This window comes from Oncorhynchus clarkii, chromosome 12 (assembly GCF_045791955.1).
Source record: "Oncorhynchus clarkii lewisi isolate Uvic-CL-2024 chromosome 12, UVic_Ocla_1.0, whole genome shotgun sequence".
NCBI lineage: Eukaryota > Metazoa > Chordata > Actinopteri > Salmoniformes > Salmonidae > Oncorhynchus > Oncorhynchus clarkii.
In genome coordinates this window covers 60,126,931-60,148,062 of record NC_092158.1, presented here as the reverse complement: position 1 = coordinate 60,148,062, position 21,132 = coordinate 60,126,931, and the positions used below count along the sequence as shown (strand labels likewise).

Sequence of the window (21,132 nt, the reverse complement as noted above, 5' to 3'; positions counted from 1 at the left end):
ACTAAGCTCGGCGGCTTATTTAAATACTTTCTAGAAACAATTCAGTAAGTTCCTTTATGAACTTATATCAGTAAATTCCAGCGATTCTATAGCAATTGTCAGAATAATTTTAAACTTTAGGCAATATCAACAGGAATGAAAAAAAAACGAAAATCAGTATTCCAGCCCGACTGCTGTCAATCAAAATTGCACGGCCATTCGATACTAAGGTGGCTTTGTCTACCAGCACGTGTGCATAATAGCCCAGTTACGTATCCCAACCTACTCCGCGACAAACGTTTCTTTCAATTTAATTTCCCCCATCTCCAAATCATGGAATGTCAACTCTGGTTCATATTATGTTTATTGTTTGATGTGCAATAGCCACCTCATTCCCGATCTCTGTCTTGTGGAACGCCAAACTTACATATCCTGTATCTACTCGACTACACCTCTTACAAAACCTATGAAATAATACACAGCTTTTTTAATAGGGCATTTTTCATGCAGATTCATTCAATCCAACCACACCTCCACAAGACCTATTCGATGTTATGTGTATCAACAGGAGATTTTACTTGCAGATCCGGTTCATCCATAATTCAACTATAACCCCACCTCCACAAGACTATATTCGATAGTATAGAACGTATCAAAAATAGGACATTTTTACTTGCAGATTCGGTTCATCTATAACCACACCTCCACAAGACCTTACTTGCAGATTCGGTTCATCTATAACCACACCTCCACAAGACCTTACTTGCAGATTCGGTTCATCTATAACCACACCTCCACAAGACCTTACTTGCAGATTCGGTTCATCTATAATTCATTCATTCGTATGAAATTCTCATTGAATTTCCAACATCCATAATTGTGTCCATTACGTGTTAAAACACAGCCACTATTTAACGTCACCTCTATACACAACCCAATACATATATAATTAGGACAGTTTTCTATGCAGATTTCAGAACAAATAGGGTCCCTGGAGGAATTTAACACATTGGTCAATCACAATTCACACATTCCTATTAAAATAACTGAGTATAGGCCCATTAATAAGAATATATATATATATATATATATATCTTTTTTTTTTACAAAACAAGATATCTTTAATCAATGTCTTAGGTTCTTATGTAAAAAATTTGGGCACCGATTCATACTCACGCCCAGTACTTTCTGATCAAAATTTGGTTTAGGCTATAATACAATATGCAGATTTCGATAAAACGGGCTCTGCTCACCTTTATATAGAGCGCTCCGATCAGATTTCCTGAGGCAAGATGAATGGCTGGGGAAGTCACTCTTCCGTCTGATTTTTTAGCCGTGATCAGTCTCGTCCTCTCACACTAACTTATAATAGATCGAATTCAAGAACAACCATCCTCTGCTACCAATTCTGTTAGTGTTCAAATACTGGAGAGTTGAGACCAAATCACGGACGCTGGACAGAGTGGATTTCAGTTGTAACGAAAGACAGTTTTAATGAGTCAGAGATATCTTGTCCCGCAGTTTTACGTGCACGGACCTAGTTCACATAACTCGGCAAGGAGCCAGGTGAAAAAGAGGCCTATACAATGGTTACATACATTTTTATACATAGAATAAAGTAGGTGGAGTCTTGTCGTTTCGGTCTTCTTGACTGGTCGGAGGGTTGGAGGCGGGCCTTGCTCTAGCCAGAGCGGGCCCCATTGGTGCACAGCAAAAGTTCTTTGCTCTTGGGACCGGCCAGTTAGAGGGAGATGAGATGTGTGTTTATATAAGGAAGAGGGGGTCAGTCTTATGGCTGGGTGTATGTGTTCTTACGACGGAATGTCTTTGTTTATATGAGCTATGTGTATGAATATTTATATAACAATATTTCATTCACTTAGCTAGCTATCTATACAGTATGTGAAGTTGGCTAGATAGCTAGCCAACTTCACAACTAGCTAGTTCATTTGAGTTAGCATGTACTGTAGCTAGTTAGCTAATAATACATCGTTTGTTTTAACATTTTTGAAAAGTATTTAGGACGATTAGAAACAGGGCAGCAAAGTTTGTTTGTCACCAGCGCGGTTTCGAGCATATTACTATTTATCTGTGAATAAATTCATGACATGGAAAACGGATAACACTATTTACCCATTTAATAACTAGACCTTCATACAAACTTGCTATGCTGAATTCTTTACGCACAATCGAAAAGCTGCTATATGCTGCCAACACGCCCACAAGCGAGACACTCTGTGCGGCCCGCGGCGATGTACACAAGCCATCCAGTATAGTAGGGGGCGGTATATGCGTCTTAGTTGTGATCCGCCAATACAAATTTAAAGAAGAAGCAGTTCAGTCCACGTTCGGGATGGTACTCATAAAGGAATAGTGAGTACATTATGCACGCGAATTATATTTATATCATAGCGTCCATCATGACTCTTAATCGTTACCACAATATATACAAATATGTTATTTAATGCATAACATAGCTAATGCAAGGAGGAATTTGAAGCAGTGATTTGGTTCGAGGTAACGTAAGCGGTTGGCTAGCTACTACGGTAGCCACCCAGCTTCAGCTAGTTAGTAAAGCTATGTCAATGTTTGTTCGATAATACTGGCTGTCTATTAGACTAGCTAATGTAACTCGCAATTGTGGGACATACATAGCTAGATATCACTACAATATGGCACTCCTTGAGCCGATGACAGGTTTTCAGAAATGTTGAATGATCGGTGATAGCTAGCTGACGTTACTTAGTGTAGAAATATAGCTAACGTTATCTAGCCACTGACTCTAGATAGCTAACGCGATAGCGGCTCTACGGATAGCCAATTTCGAACCTGTCCTTGGTTTGTAGCAAGCTAGCGGCGATGCTAACGTGTGGAATGTAATCTACTATAGCACGAGCTGATGATACCATACCAGTCCGCATAGCCGACTTCACTCAACATATTGTGGATTTGAGTAAACTCTGTTAATGTTCACACAATAACTACTTATCCAATTGTATTGACTTGTATGTCCGTTTTCTTTATCCTCCATCTCTTGATAGCCAAGTGCTGTTGCCCTGTTCAGTTGAAGAGGTAAGAGCATGGTTTCAATATTTCGTTTAGCCAAACACTTACACTGAACAAAAATATAAACGCAACATGTGACGTGAAAGAAGAACCCAAAATGTTAACATAGGTACAAAAAGTAATCGCAAATTTTGTGCACACATTTGTTTAGATCCCTGTTAGTGAGCATTTAAACTTTGCCAAGATAATTCATCCACCTGACAGATGTGGCATATCAAGAATCTGATTAAACAGCATGATAATTATACAGGTGCACCTTGTGCTGGGGACAATAAAAAGCCTCTGAAATATGCAGTTTTGTCACACAACACAAGGCCACAGATGTTTTGAGGGAGTGAGCATTTGGCATGCTGACTGCACGAATGTCCAACAGAGCTGTTGCCAGAGAATTTAATGTTAATTTCTCTACCATAAACGTCTCAGGGAATCTCATCTGCATGCTCGTCATAATCGACTTCAGTGGGCAAATGCTCATTTTTGATGGCCACTGGCATACTGGAGAAGTGTGCTCTTCATGGATGAATCCCGGTTTCAACTGTACTGGGCAGATGACCTGGTGTGGGCAAGTGATTTACTAATGTCAACGTTGTGAACAGAGTGCCCCATGGTGGCGGTGGGATTATGGTATGGGCAGGCATAAGCTACGGACAATGAACACAATGGCAATTTGAATGCACAGACACTGTGATGAGATCCTGAAGGCCATTGTCATGCTATTCAGCCTTGTTGGTTAAGCAACAGAAAAAGGCGGGAACCTTCCCAATAGCCATGATTGGCTGAGATAAGATTAAATATGACCGGTATCAGTAAACGTCTGCAAAAAAGCGTAATGAAATTGTTGCCAGCAGAGCTGGTTAGGCTATTTTCATGTTATCCAATCATCGGCCAGAGCGTGAAGTGTGCGCTCCACGAGCGAAATGAGATGGTTGGGGCTAAAGCTTAAGAGCGTGTGAACGATGCTGAATGAGTGTAGACAAAGAGCTCTTCACAAAATACAAAACATTCAAAGGCCATTTTCTCAAAAGTTAGTTTACAAGTTGAGAAGTTTTATAACTTTTGAAAAAAAAATTGTAGACTTCCACAAGTCTGGTTCATCCTTGGGAGCAATCTCCAAACACCTGAAGGTACCACGCGTACTGTTGTTTGTACAGATTAACAAGTATAAACACCATGGGCCCACGCAGCCGTCATACCGCTCAGGAAGGAGACGCGTTCTGTTTCCTAGAGATGAACATACTTTGGTGTGAAAAGTGCAAATCAATTAGCAGCAAAGGACCTTGTGAAGATGCTGGAGGAAACAGGTACAAAATATCCACAGTAAAACGAGTCCTACATAAACTGAAAGGCCGCTCAGCAAGGAAGAGAAGCCACTGCTCCAAAACCGCCATAAAAAAGCCAGACTACAGTTTGCAACTGCACATGGTGACAAAGATTGTACTTTTTGTAGAAATGTCCTCTGGTCTGATGAAACAAAAATAGAACTGTATGGCCATGACGACCATCGTTATGTTGGAGGAAAAAGGGGGATGCTTGCAAGTCGAAGGACATCATCCCAACCTGAAGCATGGGGGTGGCAGCGTCATGTTGTGTGGGTGCTTTGCTGCAGGAGGGACTGGTGCACTTCACAAAATAGATGGCACCATGGGGCAGGAAAATTATGTGGATATATTGAAATAACATCTCAAGACATCAGTCAGGAAGTTAAAGCTTGGTCGCAAATGGGTCTTCCAAATGGACAATGACCCCAAGCATACTTCCAAAATGGCTTTAAGGACAACAAAGTCAAGGTATTGGAGTGGCAGAACTGAAAAAGCGTGTGCGAGCAAGGAGGCCTACAAACCTGACTCAGTTACACCAGCTCTGTCAGGAGGAATGGGACAAAATTCACCCAACTTATTGTGGGAAGCAAGTGGAAGGCTACATGAAACGTTTGACCCAAGTTAAACAATTTAAAGGCAATGCTACCAAATACTAAGTGAGTGTATGTACATTTCTGACCTAACCCACTGGGAATGTGATGAAAGAAGAAAAAGCTGAAATAAATCATTCTTTTCACATTCTTAAAATAAAGTGGTGATCCTAAGACAGGGAATTTTTACTGGGATTAAATGTCGGGAATTGTGAAAAACAGAGTTGAAATATATTTGTCTAAGGTGTATGTAAACTTCTGACTTCAGCTGTAGTTCTAATTGCATTGCCTCAATATGGACATACATTGTTAAATAGGCTATGGCATTTTCACTGATTTTGGGTCTAGGCCTACTGTTAATTGCAGTCTGGACATGGACATGCCAAATGTAGTCAATAAGCATGATTTAAATTCAATAGGCTATTGATAAAGCCTAAAAAGACTATATAATTCGAATGGAAACTAAATGACATGTTCTAAATAGGATATGTCTAAATACATTTACAGGCGCTGTCATTTCTCCCCTTTTCACAGTAGCAGGATAAAGATCCAATATAAAGGGGACTTGTCCACTCACTGTTGTACTACTTGCAAATGTAATGTTTATAAACATGGACCCATCTTACCGATTTAGTATTTGCACTCCAGAAATAGCAGATGAAATTGCATTGCATCGAGCCATGTAGCAGACTACTTCATCACAATAAACCCATGGATGGTGAATATTCGTATTCTAATTAGGATCGGGTCAGAAGCATGATATCATAAATCGCTTATCTCCTTCCATGGGATGTGTGCACATGTTGGCCTAAATGTCTTTATGCATTACATTCGCACGTACAAACTAGCTCCTGTCAATTGTATCATTGCCTATGAGGTTTGAATAGTTTGGAGGGGTGTGCGTGTCTTTGGTAATCGGACGAGGGGCCCTCTTTGAAAATGGGGATGGAAAGCCTACTCAAACAAGCTAAATGAAGTATGCAAGTATGTCAATTTTGAATAATGAAAAAGCATGAGGACAAACACCTCCAAATGTTTCAAAGCACGCTCAGTAAAACTCATTTATTCATAGGCTAGTTGGCTAATGGCCAGGATAAAACGACACCTATATGATGCTGCTAAACCAGCCTTGATTAAGGGGAGGGGAGGCTATACTTGGTTCTTAATTAAATGAAATGGGGTGGGATCCAATAGTTTCTAAATATGAGATTCACCTGCATAAAATTCACTTTAATAATGGAACACTAGTCACTTTTAATAATGTTTACATATGGCTTTACTCATACTGTATTTAGTCAATGCCACTCGAGACATTGCGCGTCCTAATATTAATATATTTCTTAATTCCATTATTTTACATTTAGATTTGTGTGTTGTGAATTGTTAGATACTACTGCACTGTTGGAGCTAGGGACACAAGCATTTCGCTGCACCCACAATAACATTGCTAAATATGTTTATGAGAACAATACATTTGATTTGAATTTGATCTCCAATGGGCACTCGCTGTGCGTCACGGCTGGATAGACTTCTGCTCTCAAAATCCATGCCGTCATCAACTGCATTACTGCTAAGACCTTCTTTTTGTGAGTCTTAACTTCCCATTAGTGCTGCATGAAATTGTCACTTTTGCTCATGTTTTTAAGGACACATCTCAAATATTGCCCCCTCACACGACAGTGCAAGTGAGCTGTTGTTAGACAGGTAAATGCCAGTGGGGCATTTACATTAGGGCTGAAAAATGCCAGAATGCCAGTTTTTACATAATGAAATTGCAAACTAATGTGCATATGGCAGCCAAAAATAGAGCCCTAAGCGAAGAATATTTTACAAATCTTTACAAATTTCTATTTTTACAAATCTTTCATTGAGAGAATTTGAAATTTTTGTGTTGTTTGTTGGTTTGGCAATGCCACTGCCAGCCAGAGAAATATGCTGAGAAGGATTATCACCACAGCAAGCAAGGTACTTTGAGTCACACAGACAGGCCTGGATGAGATCTTTAAGGTCAGGGCTCTCTGCAAGGCTCACAAAATCATTTTAGACCCAAGCCACCCCCTGTACCCGGACTTTGAACTACTCCACTCTGGGCGCAGGTATAGGGCACTCCTCAGCAGAAAAAACAGAACTAGACAATAATTTGTGCCAGGTGTGATATCCCTCCTAAATAGCTCGGACTAATGTTCCTATCAACTCAGTAAGGCCAGCAGGCTAGTCTTTTTTACATTCTTTTTTGTTTTATTGGTATGTAACTGTTATGAAAGTTGTATTGTCAGTTTTGTTTTGTATTTAAACGCCACTTTAAACGTGTACATGACACTTCAATAAAAAATAGGGTAAGTAAGGTGATGTTGCGCTGCATGAAGCAAATGCTGGTCATACCAGATACTGACTCGTTTTCAGATCCACACCCCTACCTTTTTGTTAAGGTATCTGTGACCAACTGATGCATATCTGTATTCCCAGTCATGTGAAATCCATAGATTATGGCTTAATGAATGTATTTCAGTTAACTGATCTCCTTATATGAACTCTAACTCAGTAAAATCTTTGAAATTGTTGCATTTTTGTTCAGTGTATTTCAGCATCTACCACATCGAATACCAACTTCCGTGTCTTTATTTCCCATGCTGTGAACTGATTAAGCTGGTGGGAGGCCTGGCTACATTAGCTACACATGCATACTTATGTAACGTCTTCACTCATTTACAGTACCAGGTCGGCCAGCTGTTCTCTGTTGCTGAGGCTAGCAAGAATAACACTGGAGGAGGAGAAGGTATTGAAGTGCTTCGAAATGAACCATATGAAAAGGATGGAGAGAAAGGCCAATACACGCACAAGATCTACCACATACACAGGTGAGTACTTCTGGAAAAATACATCTGGTGGATCTGGCCTACACATTTGCTGTCCTTTTTTTCTATTACATGCAATGAGCCTACTTCACTATTAGCCTACTTCAAAGTGTAAAAACCGCTGCGAGATGCGTTCTGCTAGGGAAGTAAATACTTCTCAACAGGTAGGGATTTAATGTATTTAATTTTTATGGAAGCGTAAACATTTTCCTATTAGGTGAGCAAGAAAACATTAGGCTAACCTATGTATTTTTACAATCAGATCAAGAAAAAATGGAGTGAAACAGTTCAGTTTTGGCATTGTACAATGATCATTTTAGCAGCGTCATTTACAAAATACATTTGTTTAGAAGTAGTTGACGTTACAGACTAGTGAAATAGGGTGTTGGAATTGAAACCTAATTCCTCTTAAAAATTCAAAAAATGTTCAATACACTACATGTGAACGTTTTCTAATAACTTGCCCACTCCAATATCTCTAGCCAACATTTCACAGATTGGAAGTGGAAAGTGTACATGATGAGAGTATGGTTAAGGGGATATATAATAAAGTGGTAACCGCCATATCATGTTTCAAACAATCTCATAGACAGAGCCCCACCCATACTGCTTATTGGAAATGACCAAGCTCTGTAATTTATTCAGCTTTTCTTCGCTGGCAGGCCTACACAACTAAGCACCACATGACTCTAAATGTACTTTGCTAATTCTATTAAAATATATAGATCACAATTTCCACAGCATCATGTACATTATATGTAGGTAACTGCCAGAATAAAGGAAACGCCAACAAAGTGTCTTAATAGGGTATTTGGCCATCACGAGCCGCCAGAACAGCTTCATTGCCTCTTGGCATAGATTCTACAAGTGTCTGGAACTCTATAGGAGGGATGCAACACCATTATTCCTGGAGAAATTCCACCATTTGGTGTTTTGGTGGTGGTGGAAAACTATCGCAGGCTAAAAGTTAAATTGGGTTAGGATCTGGTGACTGAGACACACACACCCTTTAAACCCTTTATACTCCTTTGAGACCCCTCTTTTAAAGTCACAGATCTCTTCTAGCCATGGTGGCCAAAAATAATGGGCAACTGGCTGTTTTAATACATGACTCTAATCATAATAAGATGTTAATTGACTCAGGAACCACACCTGTGTGGAAGCACCTGCTTTCAATATACTTTTGTATCCCTCATAATAAAGGAAACACTAATCTGTATATCACTTGGCTTAACATCATCCATGTGATTATTAGGCCTACTCTAATTCTATCCAACCATGTCAAGTGCCGGGTATATGTTTTCTAATTTTATAAAAATAAATGGTCTCTACTAAACGCCGGGTTAAAGTGTAATTACACATTCACACATTTTGCCTGTCTGTCAAAATGCAAATCTGTAGCCAGAGAGAAATGATCACTTCCCCCCTTTTGTAACAGTTGCAGTGCATTGAACACTACCTATTATGAGTAGCTTTTTTTGTCAGCTTGTAGACTGAGAAAACCACATCATAAAGGGGTGAGCTGGGCTTTCCACACCTCAAACGGCGATAAACGCTGGTCCCCAATACATGCTTTGCAGTTCAAGTAAGTTTTGGGGTACAAGAGGACTTTGCATAAAAATGGTTTGCTGGAATTCCCAATACAGATCAAACCATTGTCATGGACAATGGCTTCAGTCAGAGGGTAGCTAGCTAGTTGAGTATGTAGAACTTTCAATTACTTTTACTATTAGTGACCTTTTTAAGAAAAAAATAGTTACTGATTGTTTTGATTCTTTCCACCTGTGTTGAAAGTATAAGAACCCTACTTGGAGGACATTTTGTGTTAAAACAATAACTCATAACTGTTTTTGTTGCATGATTGAATCCATTCTATCCTCTCACTCTTACAGCAAGGTACCCAGTTTCATCCAGATGTTTGCTCCAGAGGGAGCCCTTGTCTTCCACGAGAAAGCTTGGAATGCCTACCCCTATTGTCGCACCAGTGAGTGTTCAGGACTGTGTGTGTGTGTGTGTGTGTGTGAGAGGGGTTTGATTGAGTTTCCTGCTCAAGTGAATAATATTCATAGCATCTGGTTTTCCCTGTTTCTGTGGTCACAATTTCTTCTCGAAAAAAGAGGTCATCTATAGGTTTGTCCTATCGTGATAATGTACCCATAAAACATTGTGAAACAGGATGTTAATCGTAACCCAAAAATGTGTGAAAAACAAACTGCTTTAACAAATGTTTTGCTATAGCTCAAAATCGAATGCGCCAACTGGACGAATCATGACTAAGCATAATGTTTTTGAATGCCTGGGCAGAGGCTAAGTGCAGGCAGATATGTTCTAATATTCCTTATGGTGGAGCTTCAGCGTGGAACAGGTGTGTATGTTGGAGTCCTGTACTGGTCAGTGTTTTGGACTTGCGCCTGTTCCACGCTGGCCACATCAATTCCGAGCCCGATACCAGACATCGGGGCAGATTTTTTATTTGCAACCTGACACATATACAGTGGGGCAAAAAAGTATTTAGTCAGCCACCAATTGTGCAAGTTCTCCCACTTAAAAAGATGAGAGGCCTGTAATCTTCATCATAGGTACACTACAACTATGACAAACAAAATGAGATTTTTTTTCTCCAGAAAATCACATTGTAGGATTTTTAATGAATTTATTTGCAAATTATGGTGGAAAATAAGTATTTGGTCACCTACAAACAAGCAAGATTTGTGGCTCTCACAGACCTGTAACTTCTTCTTTAAGAGGCTCCTCTGTCCTCCACTCGTTACCTGTATTAATGGCACCTGTTTGAACTTGTTATCAGTATAAAAGACACCTGTCCACAACCTCAAACAGTCACACTCCAAACTCCACTATGGCCAAGACCAAAGAGCCAGAAACAAAATTGTAGACCTGCACCAGGCTGGGAAGACTGAATCTGCAATAGGTAAGCAGCTTGGTTTGAAGAAATCAACTGTGGGAGCAATTGTTAGGAAATGGAAGACATACAAGACCACTGATAATCTCCCTCGATCTGGGGCTACATGCAAGATCTCACCCCGTGGGGTCAAAATGATCACAAGAATGGTGAGCAAAAATCCCAGAACCACACGGGGGGACCTAGTGAATGACCTGCAGAGAGCTGGGACCAAAGTAACAAAGCCTACCATCAGTAACACACTACGCCGCCAGGGACTCAAATCCTGCAGTGCCAGATGTGTCCCCCTGCTTAAGCCAGTACATGTCCAGGCCCGTCTGAAGTTTGCTAGAGAGCATTTGGATGATCCAGAAGAAGATTGGGAGAATGTCATATGGTCAGATGAAACCAAAATATAACTTTTTGGTAAAAACTCAACTCGTCGTGTTTGGAGGACAAAGAATGCTGAGTTGCATCCAAAGAACGCCATATCTACTGTGAAGCATGGGGGTGGAAACATCATGCTTTAGGGCTGTTTTTCTGCAAAGGGACCAGGACGAAATAATGAATGGGGCCATGTATCGGTAGATTTTAAGTGAAAACCTCCTTCCATCAGCAAGGGCATTGAAGATGAAATGTGGCTGGGTCTTTCAGCATGACAATGATCCCAAACACACCGCCCGGGCAACAAAGGAGTGGCTTCGTAAGAAGCATTTCAAGGTCCTGGAGTGGCCTAGCCAGTCTCCAGATCTCAACCCCATAGAAAATCTTTGGAGGGAGTTGAGAAAGTCCGTGTTGCCCAGCAACAGCCCCAAAACATCACTGCTCTAGAGGAGATCTGCATGGCGGAATGGGCCAAAATACCAGCAACAGTGTGTGAACCTTGTGAAGACTTACAGAAAACGTTTGACCTCTGTCATTGCCAAGAAAGGGTATATAACAAAGTATTGAGATACAGTGCCTTGCGAAAGTATTCGGCCCCCTTGAACTTTGCAACCTTTTGCCACATTTCAGGCTTCAAACATAAAGATATAAAACTGTATTTTTTTGTGAAGAATCAACAACAAGTGGGACACAATCATGAAGTGGAACGACATTTATTGGATATTTCAAACTTTTTTAACAAATCAAAAACTGAAAAATTGGGCGTGCAAAATGATTCAGCCCCCTTAAGTTAATACTTTGTAGCGCCACCTTTTGCTGCGATTACAGCTGTAAGTCGCTTGGGGTATGTCTCTATCAGTTTTGCACATCGAGAGACTGACATTTTTTCCCATTCCTCCTTGCAAAACAGCTCGAGCGCAGTGAGGTTGGATGGAGAGCATTTGTGAACAGCAGTTTTCAGTTCTTTCCACAGATTCTCGATTGGATTCAGGTCTGGACTTTGACTTGGCCATTCTAACACCTGGATATGTTTATTTTTGAACCATTCCATTGTAGATTTTGCTTTATGTTTTGGATCATTGTCTTGTTGGAAGACAAATCTCCGTCCCAGTCTCAGGTCTTTTGCAGACTCCATCAGGTTTTCTTCCAGAATGGTCCTGTATTTGGCTCCATCCATCTTCCCATCAATTTTAACCATCTTCCCTGTCCCTGCTGAAGAAAAGCAGGCCCAAACCATGATGCTGCCACCACCATGTTTGACAGTGGGGATGGTGTGTTCAGCTGTGTTGCTTTTACGCCAAACATAACGTTTTGCATTGTTGCCAAAAAGTTCAATTTTGGTTTCATCTGACCAGAGCACCTTCTTCCACATGTTTGGTGTGTCTCCCAGGTGGCTTGTGGCAAACTTTAAACGACACTTTTTATGGATATCTTTAAGAAATGGCTTTCTTCTTGCCACTCTTCCATAAAGTCCAGATTTGTGCAATATATGACTGATTGTTGTCCTATGGACAGAGTCTCCCACCTCAGCTGTAGATCTCTGCAGTTCATCCAGAGTGATCATGGGCCTCTTGGCTGCATCTCTGATCAGTCTTCTCCTTGTATGAGCTGAAAGTTTAGAGGGACGGCCAGGTCTTGGTAGATTTGCAGTGGTCTGATACTCCTTCCATTTCAATATTATCGCTTGCACAGTGCTCCTTGAGATGTTTAAAGCTTGGGAAATCTTTTTGTATCCAAATCCGGCTTTAAACTTCTTCACAACAGTATCTCGGACCTGCCTGGTGTGTTCCTTGTTCTTCATGATGCTCTCTGCGCTTTTAACGGACCTCTGAGACTATCACAGTGCAGGTGCATTTATACGGAGACTTGATTACACACAGGTGGATTGTATTTATCATCATTAGTCATTTAGGTCAACATTGGATCATTCAGAGATCCTCACTGAACTTCTGGAAAGAGTTTGCTGCACTGAAAGTAAAGGGGCTGAATAATTTTGCACTCCCAATTTTTCCGTTTTTGATTTGTTAAAAAAGTTTGAAATATCCAATAAATGTCATTCCACTTCATGATTGTGTCCCACTTGTTGTTGATTCTTCACAAAAAAATACAGTTTTATATCTTTATGTTTGAAGCCTGAAATGTGGCAAAGGGTCGCAAAGTTCAAGGGGGCCGAATACTTTCGCAAGGCACTGTAAACTTTTGTTATTGACCAAATACTTATTTTCCACCATAATTTGCAAATACATTCATTAAAAATCCTACAATGTGATATCTGGATTTTTTTTCTTCTCATTTTGTCTGTCATATTTGAAGTGTACCTATGATGAAACTTACAGGCCTCTCTCATCTTTTTAAGTGGGAGAACTTGCACAATTGGTGGCTGACTAAATACTTTTTTGCCCCACTGTAATTATTATGAGAGCTGGTCCATTACCCGTCATATAACATCAATTTGTTTAATTGTTTATATGACTCCAGAGTAGTAGGATTTATTATAATAATAATTATTACTACTATTCTTCTTTCTTGCTTGAATAAACTTGTCTGCCTGTCTATTCAACATTTGCATAAAAGGAAACCATGCCATGAATTAAGAACGAAATCTTTTCATAATGTGATGTATCACTCAAATCACTTTGAGAAAAATAGCCTTCTAATTAGCCTTCTTACCTAATGAAAGCCTATAATGGACATAACAAAACAATAGGCCTACCCTTACATTCAATATCGTTTAGATAATCAAATAGTTTAGGCTTAATTCAAACTGAATTCAAACTAAAACACTTTAGTAGACTACTCAAATTTTTACCAGATGAACCGGTTTACACTATATGGTCTAATGAACGAAAGCCTGAATGACTGTAATAATTAACTTAATTATCAAAACGAATAGGCCTACCTGCTTGCACTTTGTGCAGGCTTTCCCCATCTACCGCGTTGTTGTCTATCCTGGGGATTTCACTTGCGCAGCACCTGTTTCCACAATGATGTTGTAGCCTAAATTTCCTTATAACCTTTTTATTTCTCTGGTTCGGCCTATGTTAGTAGGGGAAAGTAAACTTGGCAATGTGTCATATTCTCATGTGTGGCGAGGGACCATAAGCTCTCTGCGTGGACAAAATAGAAAGTTTTAGCATCACATAAATAAGGGACAGTTCCCGGCTCCACACAAACTTAATGCGTGTGTGGCTGATCGCCTTATGTCTGCCTTGCCGCTCACAGACAGGAAGTACATCAAGCTCCTGGGTTTTTCAGGCTCATTATCTTGATTTAAAATGTTTTCGGCCCGCAATGTAATTTCTCTGAACCGCGAACTGACCCACGGGTTGAAATAATGTTTTCATTCCATTAGAGGTCGACCGATTTTAATCGGAATGGCCGATTTTAATTAGGGCCGATTTCAAGTTTTCATAACAATCGGAAATCTGTATTTTTGGATACCGATTTGGCCGATTCAAAAAAAATACATATGTTTTTTTACACCTTTATTTAACTAGGCAAGTCAGTTAAGAACGCATTCTTATTTTCAATGTCGGCCCAGGAACTGCCTTTTCAGGGGCAGAACGACAGATTTTTACCTTGTCAGCTCGGGGATTCAATCTTGCAACCTTACAGTTAACTAGTCCAAAGCTCTAACCACCTGCCTTTCATTGCACTCCACAAGGAGCCTGCCTGTTACGCGAATGCAGTAAGCCAAGGTAAGTTGCTAGCTAGCATTAAACGTAGCTTATAAAAAACAATCAATCAATCAACAATCAATCATCATCAATCACTAGTTAACTACACATGGTTGATGATATTACTAGTTTATCTAGCATGTCCTGCGTTGCATATAATCGATGCGGTGTGTATCGTTGCTCTGTGTACCATAAACATCAATACACAGAAGTATATATTTTTAAACCTGCATATTTAGCTAAAACAAATCCAGGTTAGCAGGCAATATTAACCAGGTGAAATTGTGTCACTTCTCTTGTGTTCATTGCACGCAGAGTCAGTGTATATGCAACAGTTTGGGCCGCCTAATTAGCCAGAATTTTACGTAATTATGACCTAACATTGAAGGTTGTGCAATGTAACAGCAATATTTAGACTTATGGATGCCGCCCGTTAGATAAATACGGAACGGTTCCGTATTTCACTGAAAGAATAAACGTTTTCGAGATGATAGTTTCCGGATTCTACCATATTAATGACCTAAGGCTCGTATTTCTGTGTGTTATCATGTTATAATTAAGTCTATGATTTGATAGAGCAGTCTGATTGAGCGATGGTAGGCACCAGCAGGCTTGTAAGCATTCATTCAAACAACACTTTCCTGCGTTTGCCAGCAGCTGTTTATGACTTCAAGCCTATCAACTCCCGAGATTAGGCTGGTGTAACCAATGTGAAATGGCTAGCTAGTTAGCGGGTTGCGTGCTAATAGCGTTTCAAATGTCACTCGCTCTGAGACTTGGAGTGGTTGTTCCCCTTGCCTTGCAAGGGCCACGGCTTTTGTGGAGCGATGGGTAAATGCTGCTTTGAGGGTAGCTGTTGTCTTTGTTCCCGGTTCGAGCCCAGGTAGGAGCGAGGAGAGGGACGGAAGCTATACCGTTACACTGGCAATACTAAAGTGCCTATAAGAACATCCAATAGTCAAAGGTTAATGAAATACAAATGGTATAGAGAGAAATAGTCCTATAATTCCTATAATAACTACAACCTAAAACTTCTTACCTGGGAATATTGAAGACTCATGTTAACCACCAGCTTTCATATGTTCTCATGTTCTGAGCAAGGAACTGAAACGTTAGCTTTCTTACATGGCACATATTGCACTTTTACTTTGTTTTTGCAGTATTTAAACCAAATTGAACATGTTTCATTATTTATTTGAGGCTAAATTGATTTTATTGATGTATTATATTAAAATAAGTGTTTATTCAGTATTGTTGTAATTGTCATTATTACAAATAAATAAATCAAATTTGTCCGATTTAATCGGTATCGGCTTTTTTTGGTCCTCCAATAATCGGTATCGGCGTTGAAAAATCATTATCGGTCGACCTCTACATAATTTTTTTTTTTGCTGATCACCAATGGGGAACCATGGGTATACGACCCGATGCAGGACTTAAGTGTCTGTGTGGCACACACATGATGGAGCAGTGACAGAACTGATGAGGAACGGTCTGTAATGAGAAAGTGTTCACACACCTCAACTTTTTCTGCTTTTTGTTGTTATAGCCTGTATTTAAAATTGATTGTCCTTGGCCTACACACAATACCCCATAATGTATAAGTGGATTTTTTTTTAACAAATTAATTAAATGAAAAGCTGAAGTCATGTGTCAAGTATCTACCACCTTTGTTATGGCAAGCCTAAATATGTTCAGGAGTAAAAATGTGCTTAACAAGTCCCATAATAAGTGGCATGGACTCACTCTGAGTGCAATAATAGTGTTTAACGTGATTTTTGAATTACTACCTACATACTATTATCTTAACTCAGCAAAAAAAGAAACATCCTCTCACCGTCAACTTATTTTCAGCAAACTTAACATGTCTAAATATTTGTATGAACATAAGATTCAACAGCTGAGACATAAACTGAACAAGTTCCAAAGACATGTGACTAACAGAAATGGAATAATATGTTCCTGAACATAGGGGGAAGTGGTCAAAAGTAACAGTCAGTATCTGGTGTGGCCACCAGCTGCATTAAGTACTACACTGCATCTCCTCCTCATGGACTGCACCAGATTTGCCAGTTCTTGCTGTGAAATGTTTCACCACTCTTCCACCAAGGCACCTGCAAGTTCCCGGACATTTCTGGGGGAAATGGCCCTAGCCCTCACCCTCCTATCCAACAGGTCCCAGACGTGCTCAACGGGATTGAAATCCGGGCTCTTCGCTGGCCACGGCAGAACACTTACATTCCTGTCTTGCAGGAAATCCAGCACAGAATGAGCAGTATGGCTGGTGGCATTGTCATGCTGGAGGGTCATGTAAGGATGAGCCTGCAGGAAGGGTACCACATTAGGGAGGAGGATGTCTTCCCTGTAATGCACAGCGTTGAGATTGCAACAAGCTCTGTCCGATGAGGCACACCGCCCCAGACCATGATGGACTCTCCAAATCAATCCCTCTCGAGAGTACAGGCCTTGGTGTAACGCTCATTCCTTCGGCGATAAACGCCAATCCGACCATCACCCCTGGTGAGACAAAACCGCGATTCGTCAGTGAACAGCACTTTTTGCCAGTCCTGTCTGGTCCAGCGACGGTGGGTTTGTGCCCATAGGCGACGTTGTTGCCGGTGATGTCTGGTGAGGACCTGCCTTTACAACAGGCCTACAAGCCCTCATTCCAGCCTCTCTCAGCCTATTGCGGACAGTCTGAGCACTGATGGAGGGATTGTGCGTTCCTGGTGTAACTCGGGCAGTTGTTGTTGCCATCCTGTACCTGTCCCGCAGGTGTGATATTCGGATCTATCTATCTTGTGCACGTGTTGTTACACATGGTCTGCCGCTGCGAGGAGGATCAGCTGTCCGTCCTGTCTCCCTGTAGTGCCTTAGGCTTCTCACAGTACGGACATTGCAATTTATTGTTCTGCAGTCCTCATGCCTGTTCGCATCATGCCTAAGGCATGTTCACTTAATTGTCTACTGTCTGTAAGCTGTTAGTGTCTTAACGACTGTTTATGGTTCTTTGAACAAGCATGGGAAACAGTGTTTAAACCCTTTACTATGAAGATCTGTGAAGTTATTTGGATTTTTACGAATCCTTTGAAAGACAGGGTCCTAAAAATGGGACGTTTCTTTTTTGCTGAGTTTAGATCCCGCTATAAACCTCAATCCCAAATAAATGGGAGGGATGGGCACGATCCAATCTAACTTGATTTATAGAAGCACAGCACTATAGTAAGAATATGTGCACCAACTTTGGTGTATCTATCTTTAAAAATAACTTGTATTTGATTTATAGCTTGGTTTTGTATGTGTGGCTAATTCTACTGTCGTGTTAAAGTTTTAGTAGGAACATCCTTAATGTTCTATTATCACGTATCTTCCTACTTCTTTTCTCTTTTTCCCCTCTCTACCCTGTTCGTCTTGCTCTAAATCTGGGATTATGCAGTTGTGACCGTAAGTGTTTTTCATTTATATTACCTTTATTTTTGTTTACAGTGTGCATTATTATACATTATGCAGACATTTTTACTTATTTTTCTTTTCGCAGAATGAATACATGAAGGATGACTTTTTCATTAAGATTGAGACCTGGCACAAACTAGACATGGGGACCACAGAAAATGTGAGAATTTTTTTCAAGTAATTATTACACTAATGCAGACTTAACACAGTATTGGGATTGGGCAATAATACAACTAAATATCATTCTGAAATTCAGAATCCGCTCGATTTGTAATGCCTTTACCAATATATTCTGCATGAATTTATGCAGAGATAATAAACTCTGTTGTATTTATGAAGGTATATGTGATGTCACTTTTTTTCCTATTCTGTTATTACAACAGTGGAAACGTGTTAACAGTATACGTCCCCCTCACTTTCTCTTTGAAGCCCCATGGTCTTTCCCCAGAGGAATGGGAGGAGGCTGAGGTTGTTCCAATTGACATCGCTGACCGATCACAAGTTGATGATGTGGTAAGTTCCTTTTAGAGACCTCCTCTAGAGAAAATGAATTATTTGTGTTTTAAAATGGATTTTTTTAAACCATAAAATCCCTGTTGCTGATTTGTAACTTCAAGAAATTAAATGCATTCCTTAATTGTTGAAAATTACATAATGAGGCTAGGACCACTCTTACCCTCATCTTACCCCAAAAACATCAAACCTCTTGTTCTGTTTGTTTTTGATGTCATGATTTTGTAAATGAACAATGTATAGCTGAACTCCAGCAGAGGTACAATATTCATGTGTCAGGGCCACTTTGTCTTACCATTCGAGTGCATAGTAGCAAACTTGGCTGTAACAGTTGCTTTTTTCTCAGGGTTATCACGACTAAACGGCCTTCAGCGGCCTTGTCAGCCTTGTCCTCTTCAATTCAAACCACAAGTTTTCAAAGGGGTTCAGGGCCAGCGCCATAACGAATCATTTGGATGGGCCTTTGATTTTCATTGGGGGGTACATTTTCTTCCCTGGGCCTCGTTTAAAAATAAAAAAAAGTGTTTTATAGTAATGTAAAAATGTATTACCTTTTTAATGTTGCATGAACTCAGCCAGTCATGATGTTTTCATCTGATTGTCAAACAAATCACTTAAAAAATTAGTTTACATTTGCTTTTCTATTTATTAGGGATTCCCGTTAGCTCCTGCAAAGGCAGCAGCTACTCTTCTTGGGGTCCAAACACATTAAGGCACTTACATTACACATTAAGCAAAAAATAAAATGGTACATCATATAGCATTATTACTCAACTACATATCTATAATACAAAATGTATAATACCACCATACAACAATATTACAATTTACGTGTGTGTGTATAGTGCATGTGCTAGCGCCTGTGTGTGTGCGTGTCTCTTCACAGTCCCTTTTGTTCCATAAGATGTTTAAAAAAATAATAATCTGATTCTACTGCTTGCATCAATTTACCTGATGTGGATTAGAGTTCCATGTAGTCATGGCTCTATGTAGTACTGTGCGCCTCCCATAGTCTGTTCTTGGATTGTGAAGAGACCTCTGGTGGCATGTCTTGTGGGGTATGCATGGGTGTCCTAACTGTGCTAGTATTTTAAACAGACACCTCGGTGCATTCAGCTTGTCAACACTTCTTATAAAAACAAGTAGTGATGAAGTCAATCTCTCCTTCACTTTGAGCCCTAAGGCTGTAACTCAGTAAAATCCATAACACCGGCCCTGTCGTGGTCAAGTCCGGGGACTGTGAGACCATTTTTGTAGATTTTGATGTGTGCTTGGGGTTATTGTCTTGCTGGAAGATCCACATTTGTCTGAGTTTCAGCATCCTGGCAGAGGCAACCAGGTGACAACAACCATGGCCTGTAGGACCTGTCTTGTTGATAGTGTTAAGGCAGAGTAGCGCTTTTAATATGGACAGACTTCTCTCCATCTCGGCTACTGTTGTATCAATGTGTTTTGACCATGACAGTTTACATTCCTGGGTTACTCCAAGCAATTTAGCCACCTCAACTTGCTCACTTTCCACATCATTCATTACGAGACATAGTTTAAGGTTTAGTAAATTATTTGTCTCAGATATAATGCTTTTAGTTTTGAAATATTTAGGACTAGCTTATTCCTTGCTACCAATTCCGAAACTAACTGCAGCTCTTTGTTAAGTGTTGCAGTCATTTCAGTCGCTGTAGTAGCTGACGTGTATAGTGTTGAGGCATCCGCATACATAGACACACTGGCCTTACTCAAAGCCAGTGGCATGTCGTTAGTAAAGATTGAAAAAAGCAAGGAGCCTAAACAGGGGAATTCCTGATTCTACCTGGATTATGTTTGAACACCCTCTGTGTTCTGTTAAAACTCTTTATCCACATTATAGCAAGGGGTGTAAAGCCATAACACAAGTTTTTCCAGCAGCAGGCTATGAACGATGATGTGAAAAGCTGCACTGAAGTGACATGGGTCCTGCATTATCATGCACGGAACATAAGGTGATGGAGGCGGATGAATGACATGACAATAGGTCTCAGGATCTCTTCACGGTATATCTGTGCATTCAAATTGAGATCAATAAAATGTGATTGTGTTCGTTGTCCATAGCTTGTGCCTGTCCATACCATAACCCCACCGCCACCATGGGGCACTCTGTTCGCCCACACAACACCATACACGTGCTCTGCGGTGGTGCGGCCGGTTGGACGTATTGCCAAATTCTCTAAAACGACGGAGGTGGCTTATGGTAGAGAAATTAACATTAAATTCTCTGGCAACAGCTGAGGTGGACATCCTGCAGTCAGCATTACAATGTGTGGTGCAACCAAAGTACACCTTTCAGAGTGGCCTTTTATTATCCCCAACACAAGGTGCAATGATCATGCTGTTTAATCCGCTTCTTGATCTGCCACACCT

General features: G+C 40.3%; 1 protein-coding gene across 2 annotated transcripts in view; it reads left to right on the top strand.

Annotated features, from left to right (window-relative positions):
* The first annotated feature begins 2,287 nt into the window (after window positions 1-2,287).
* Window positions 2,288-21,132, top strand: part of LOC139420916 (phosphatidylinositol transfer protein, beta, like) — a 36,883-nt gene continuing 18,038 nt past the window's right edge. Inside the window, exons 1-7 of one of the 2 annotated variants that reach the window (XM_071171334.1) lie at window positions 2,294-2,352; window positions 3,021-3,051; window positions 7,667-7,812; window positions 9,702-9,793; window positions 18,206-18,213; window positions 18,308-18,382; window positions 18,652-18,735. In XM_071171334.1, the coding sequence (XP_071027435.1) occupies window positions 2,333-2,352; window positions 3,021-3,051; window positions 7,667-7,812; window positions 9,702-9,793; window positions 18,206-18,213; window positions 18,308-18,382; window positions 18,652-18,735 (456 nt within the window). In that variant the 5' untranslated portion in view covers window positions 2,294-2,332. Of the gene's footprint in view, window positions 2,353-3,020; window positions 3,052-7,666; window positions 7,813-9,701; window positions 9,794-18,205; window positions 18,214-18,307; window positions 18,383-18,651; window positions 18,736-21,132 lie in introns of both variants that reach the window. The other variant, XM_071171333.1, reaches the window with a different exon arrangement.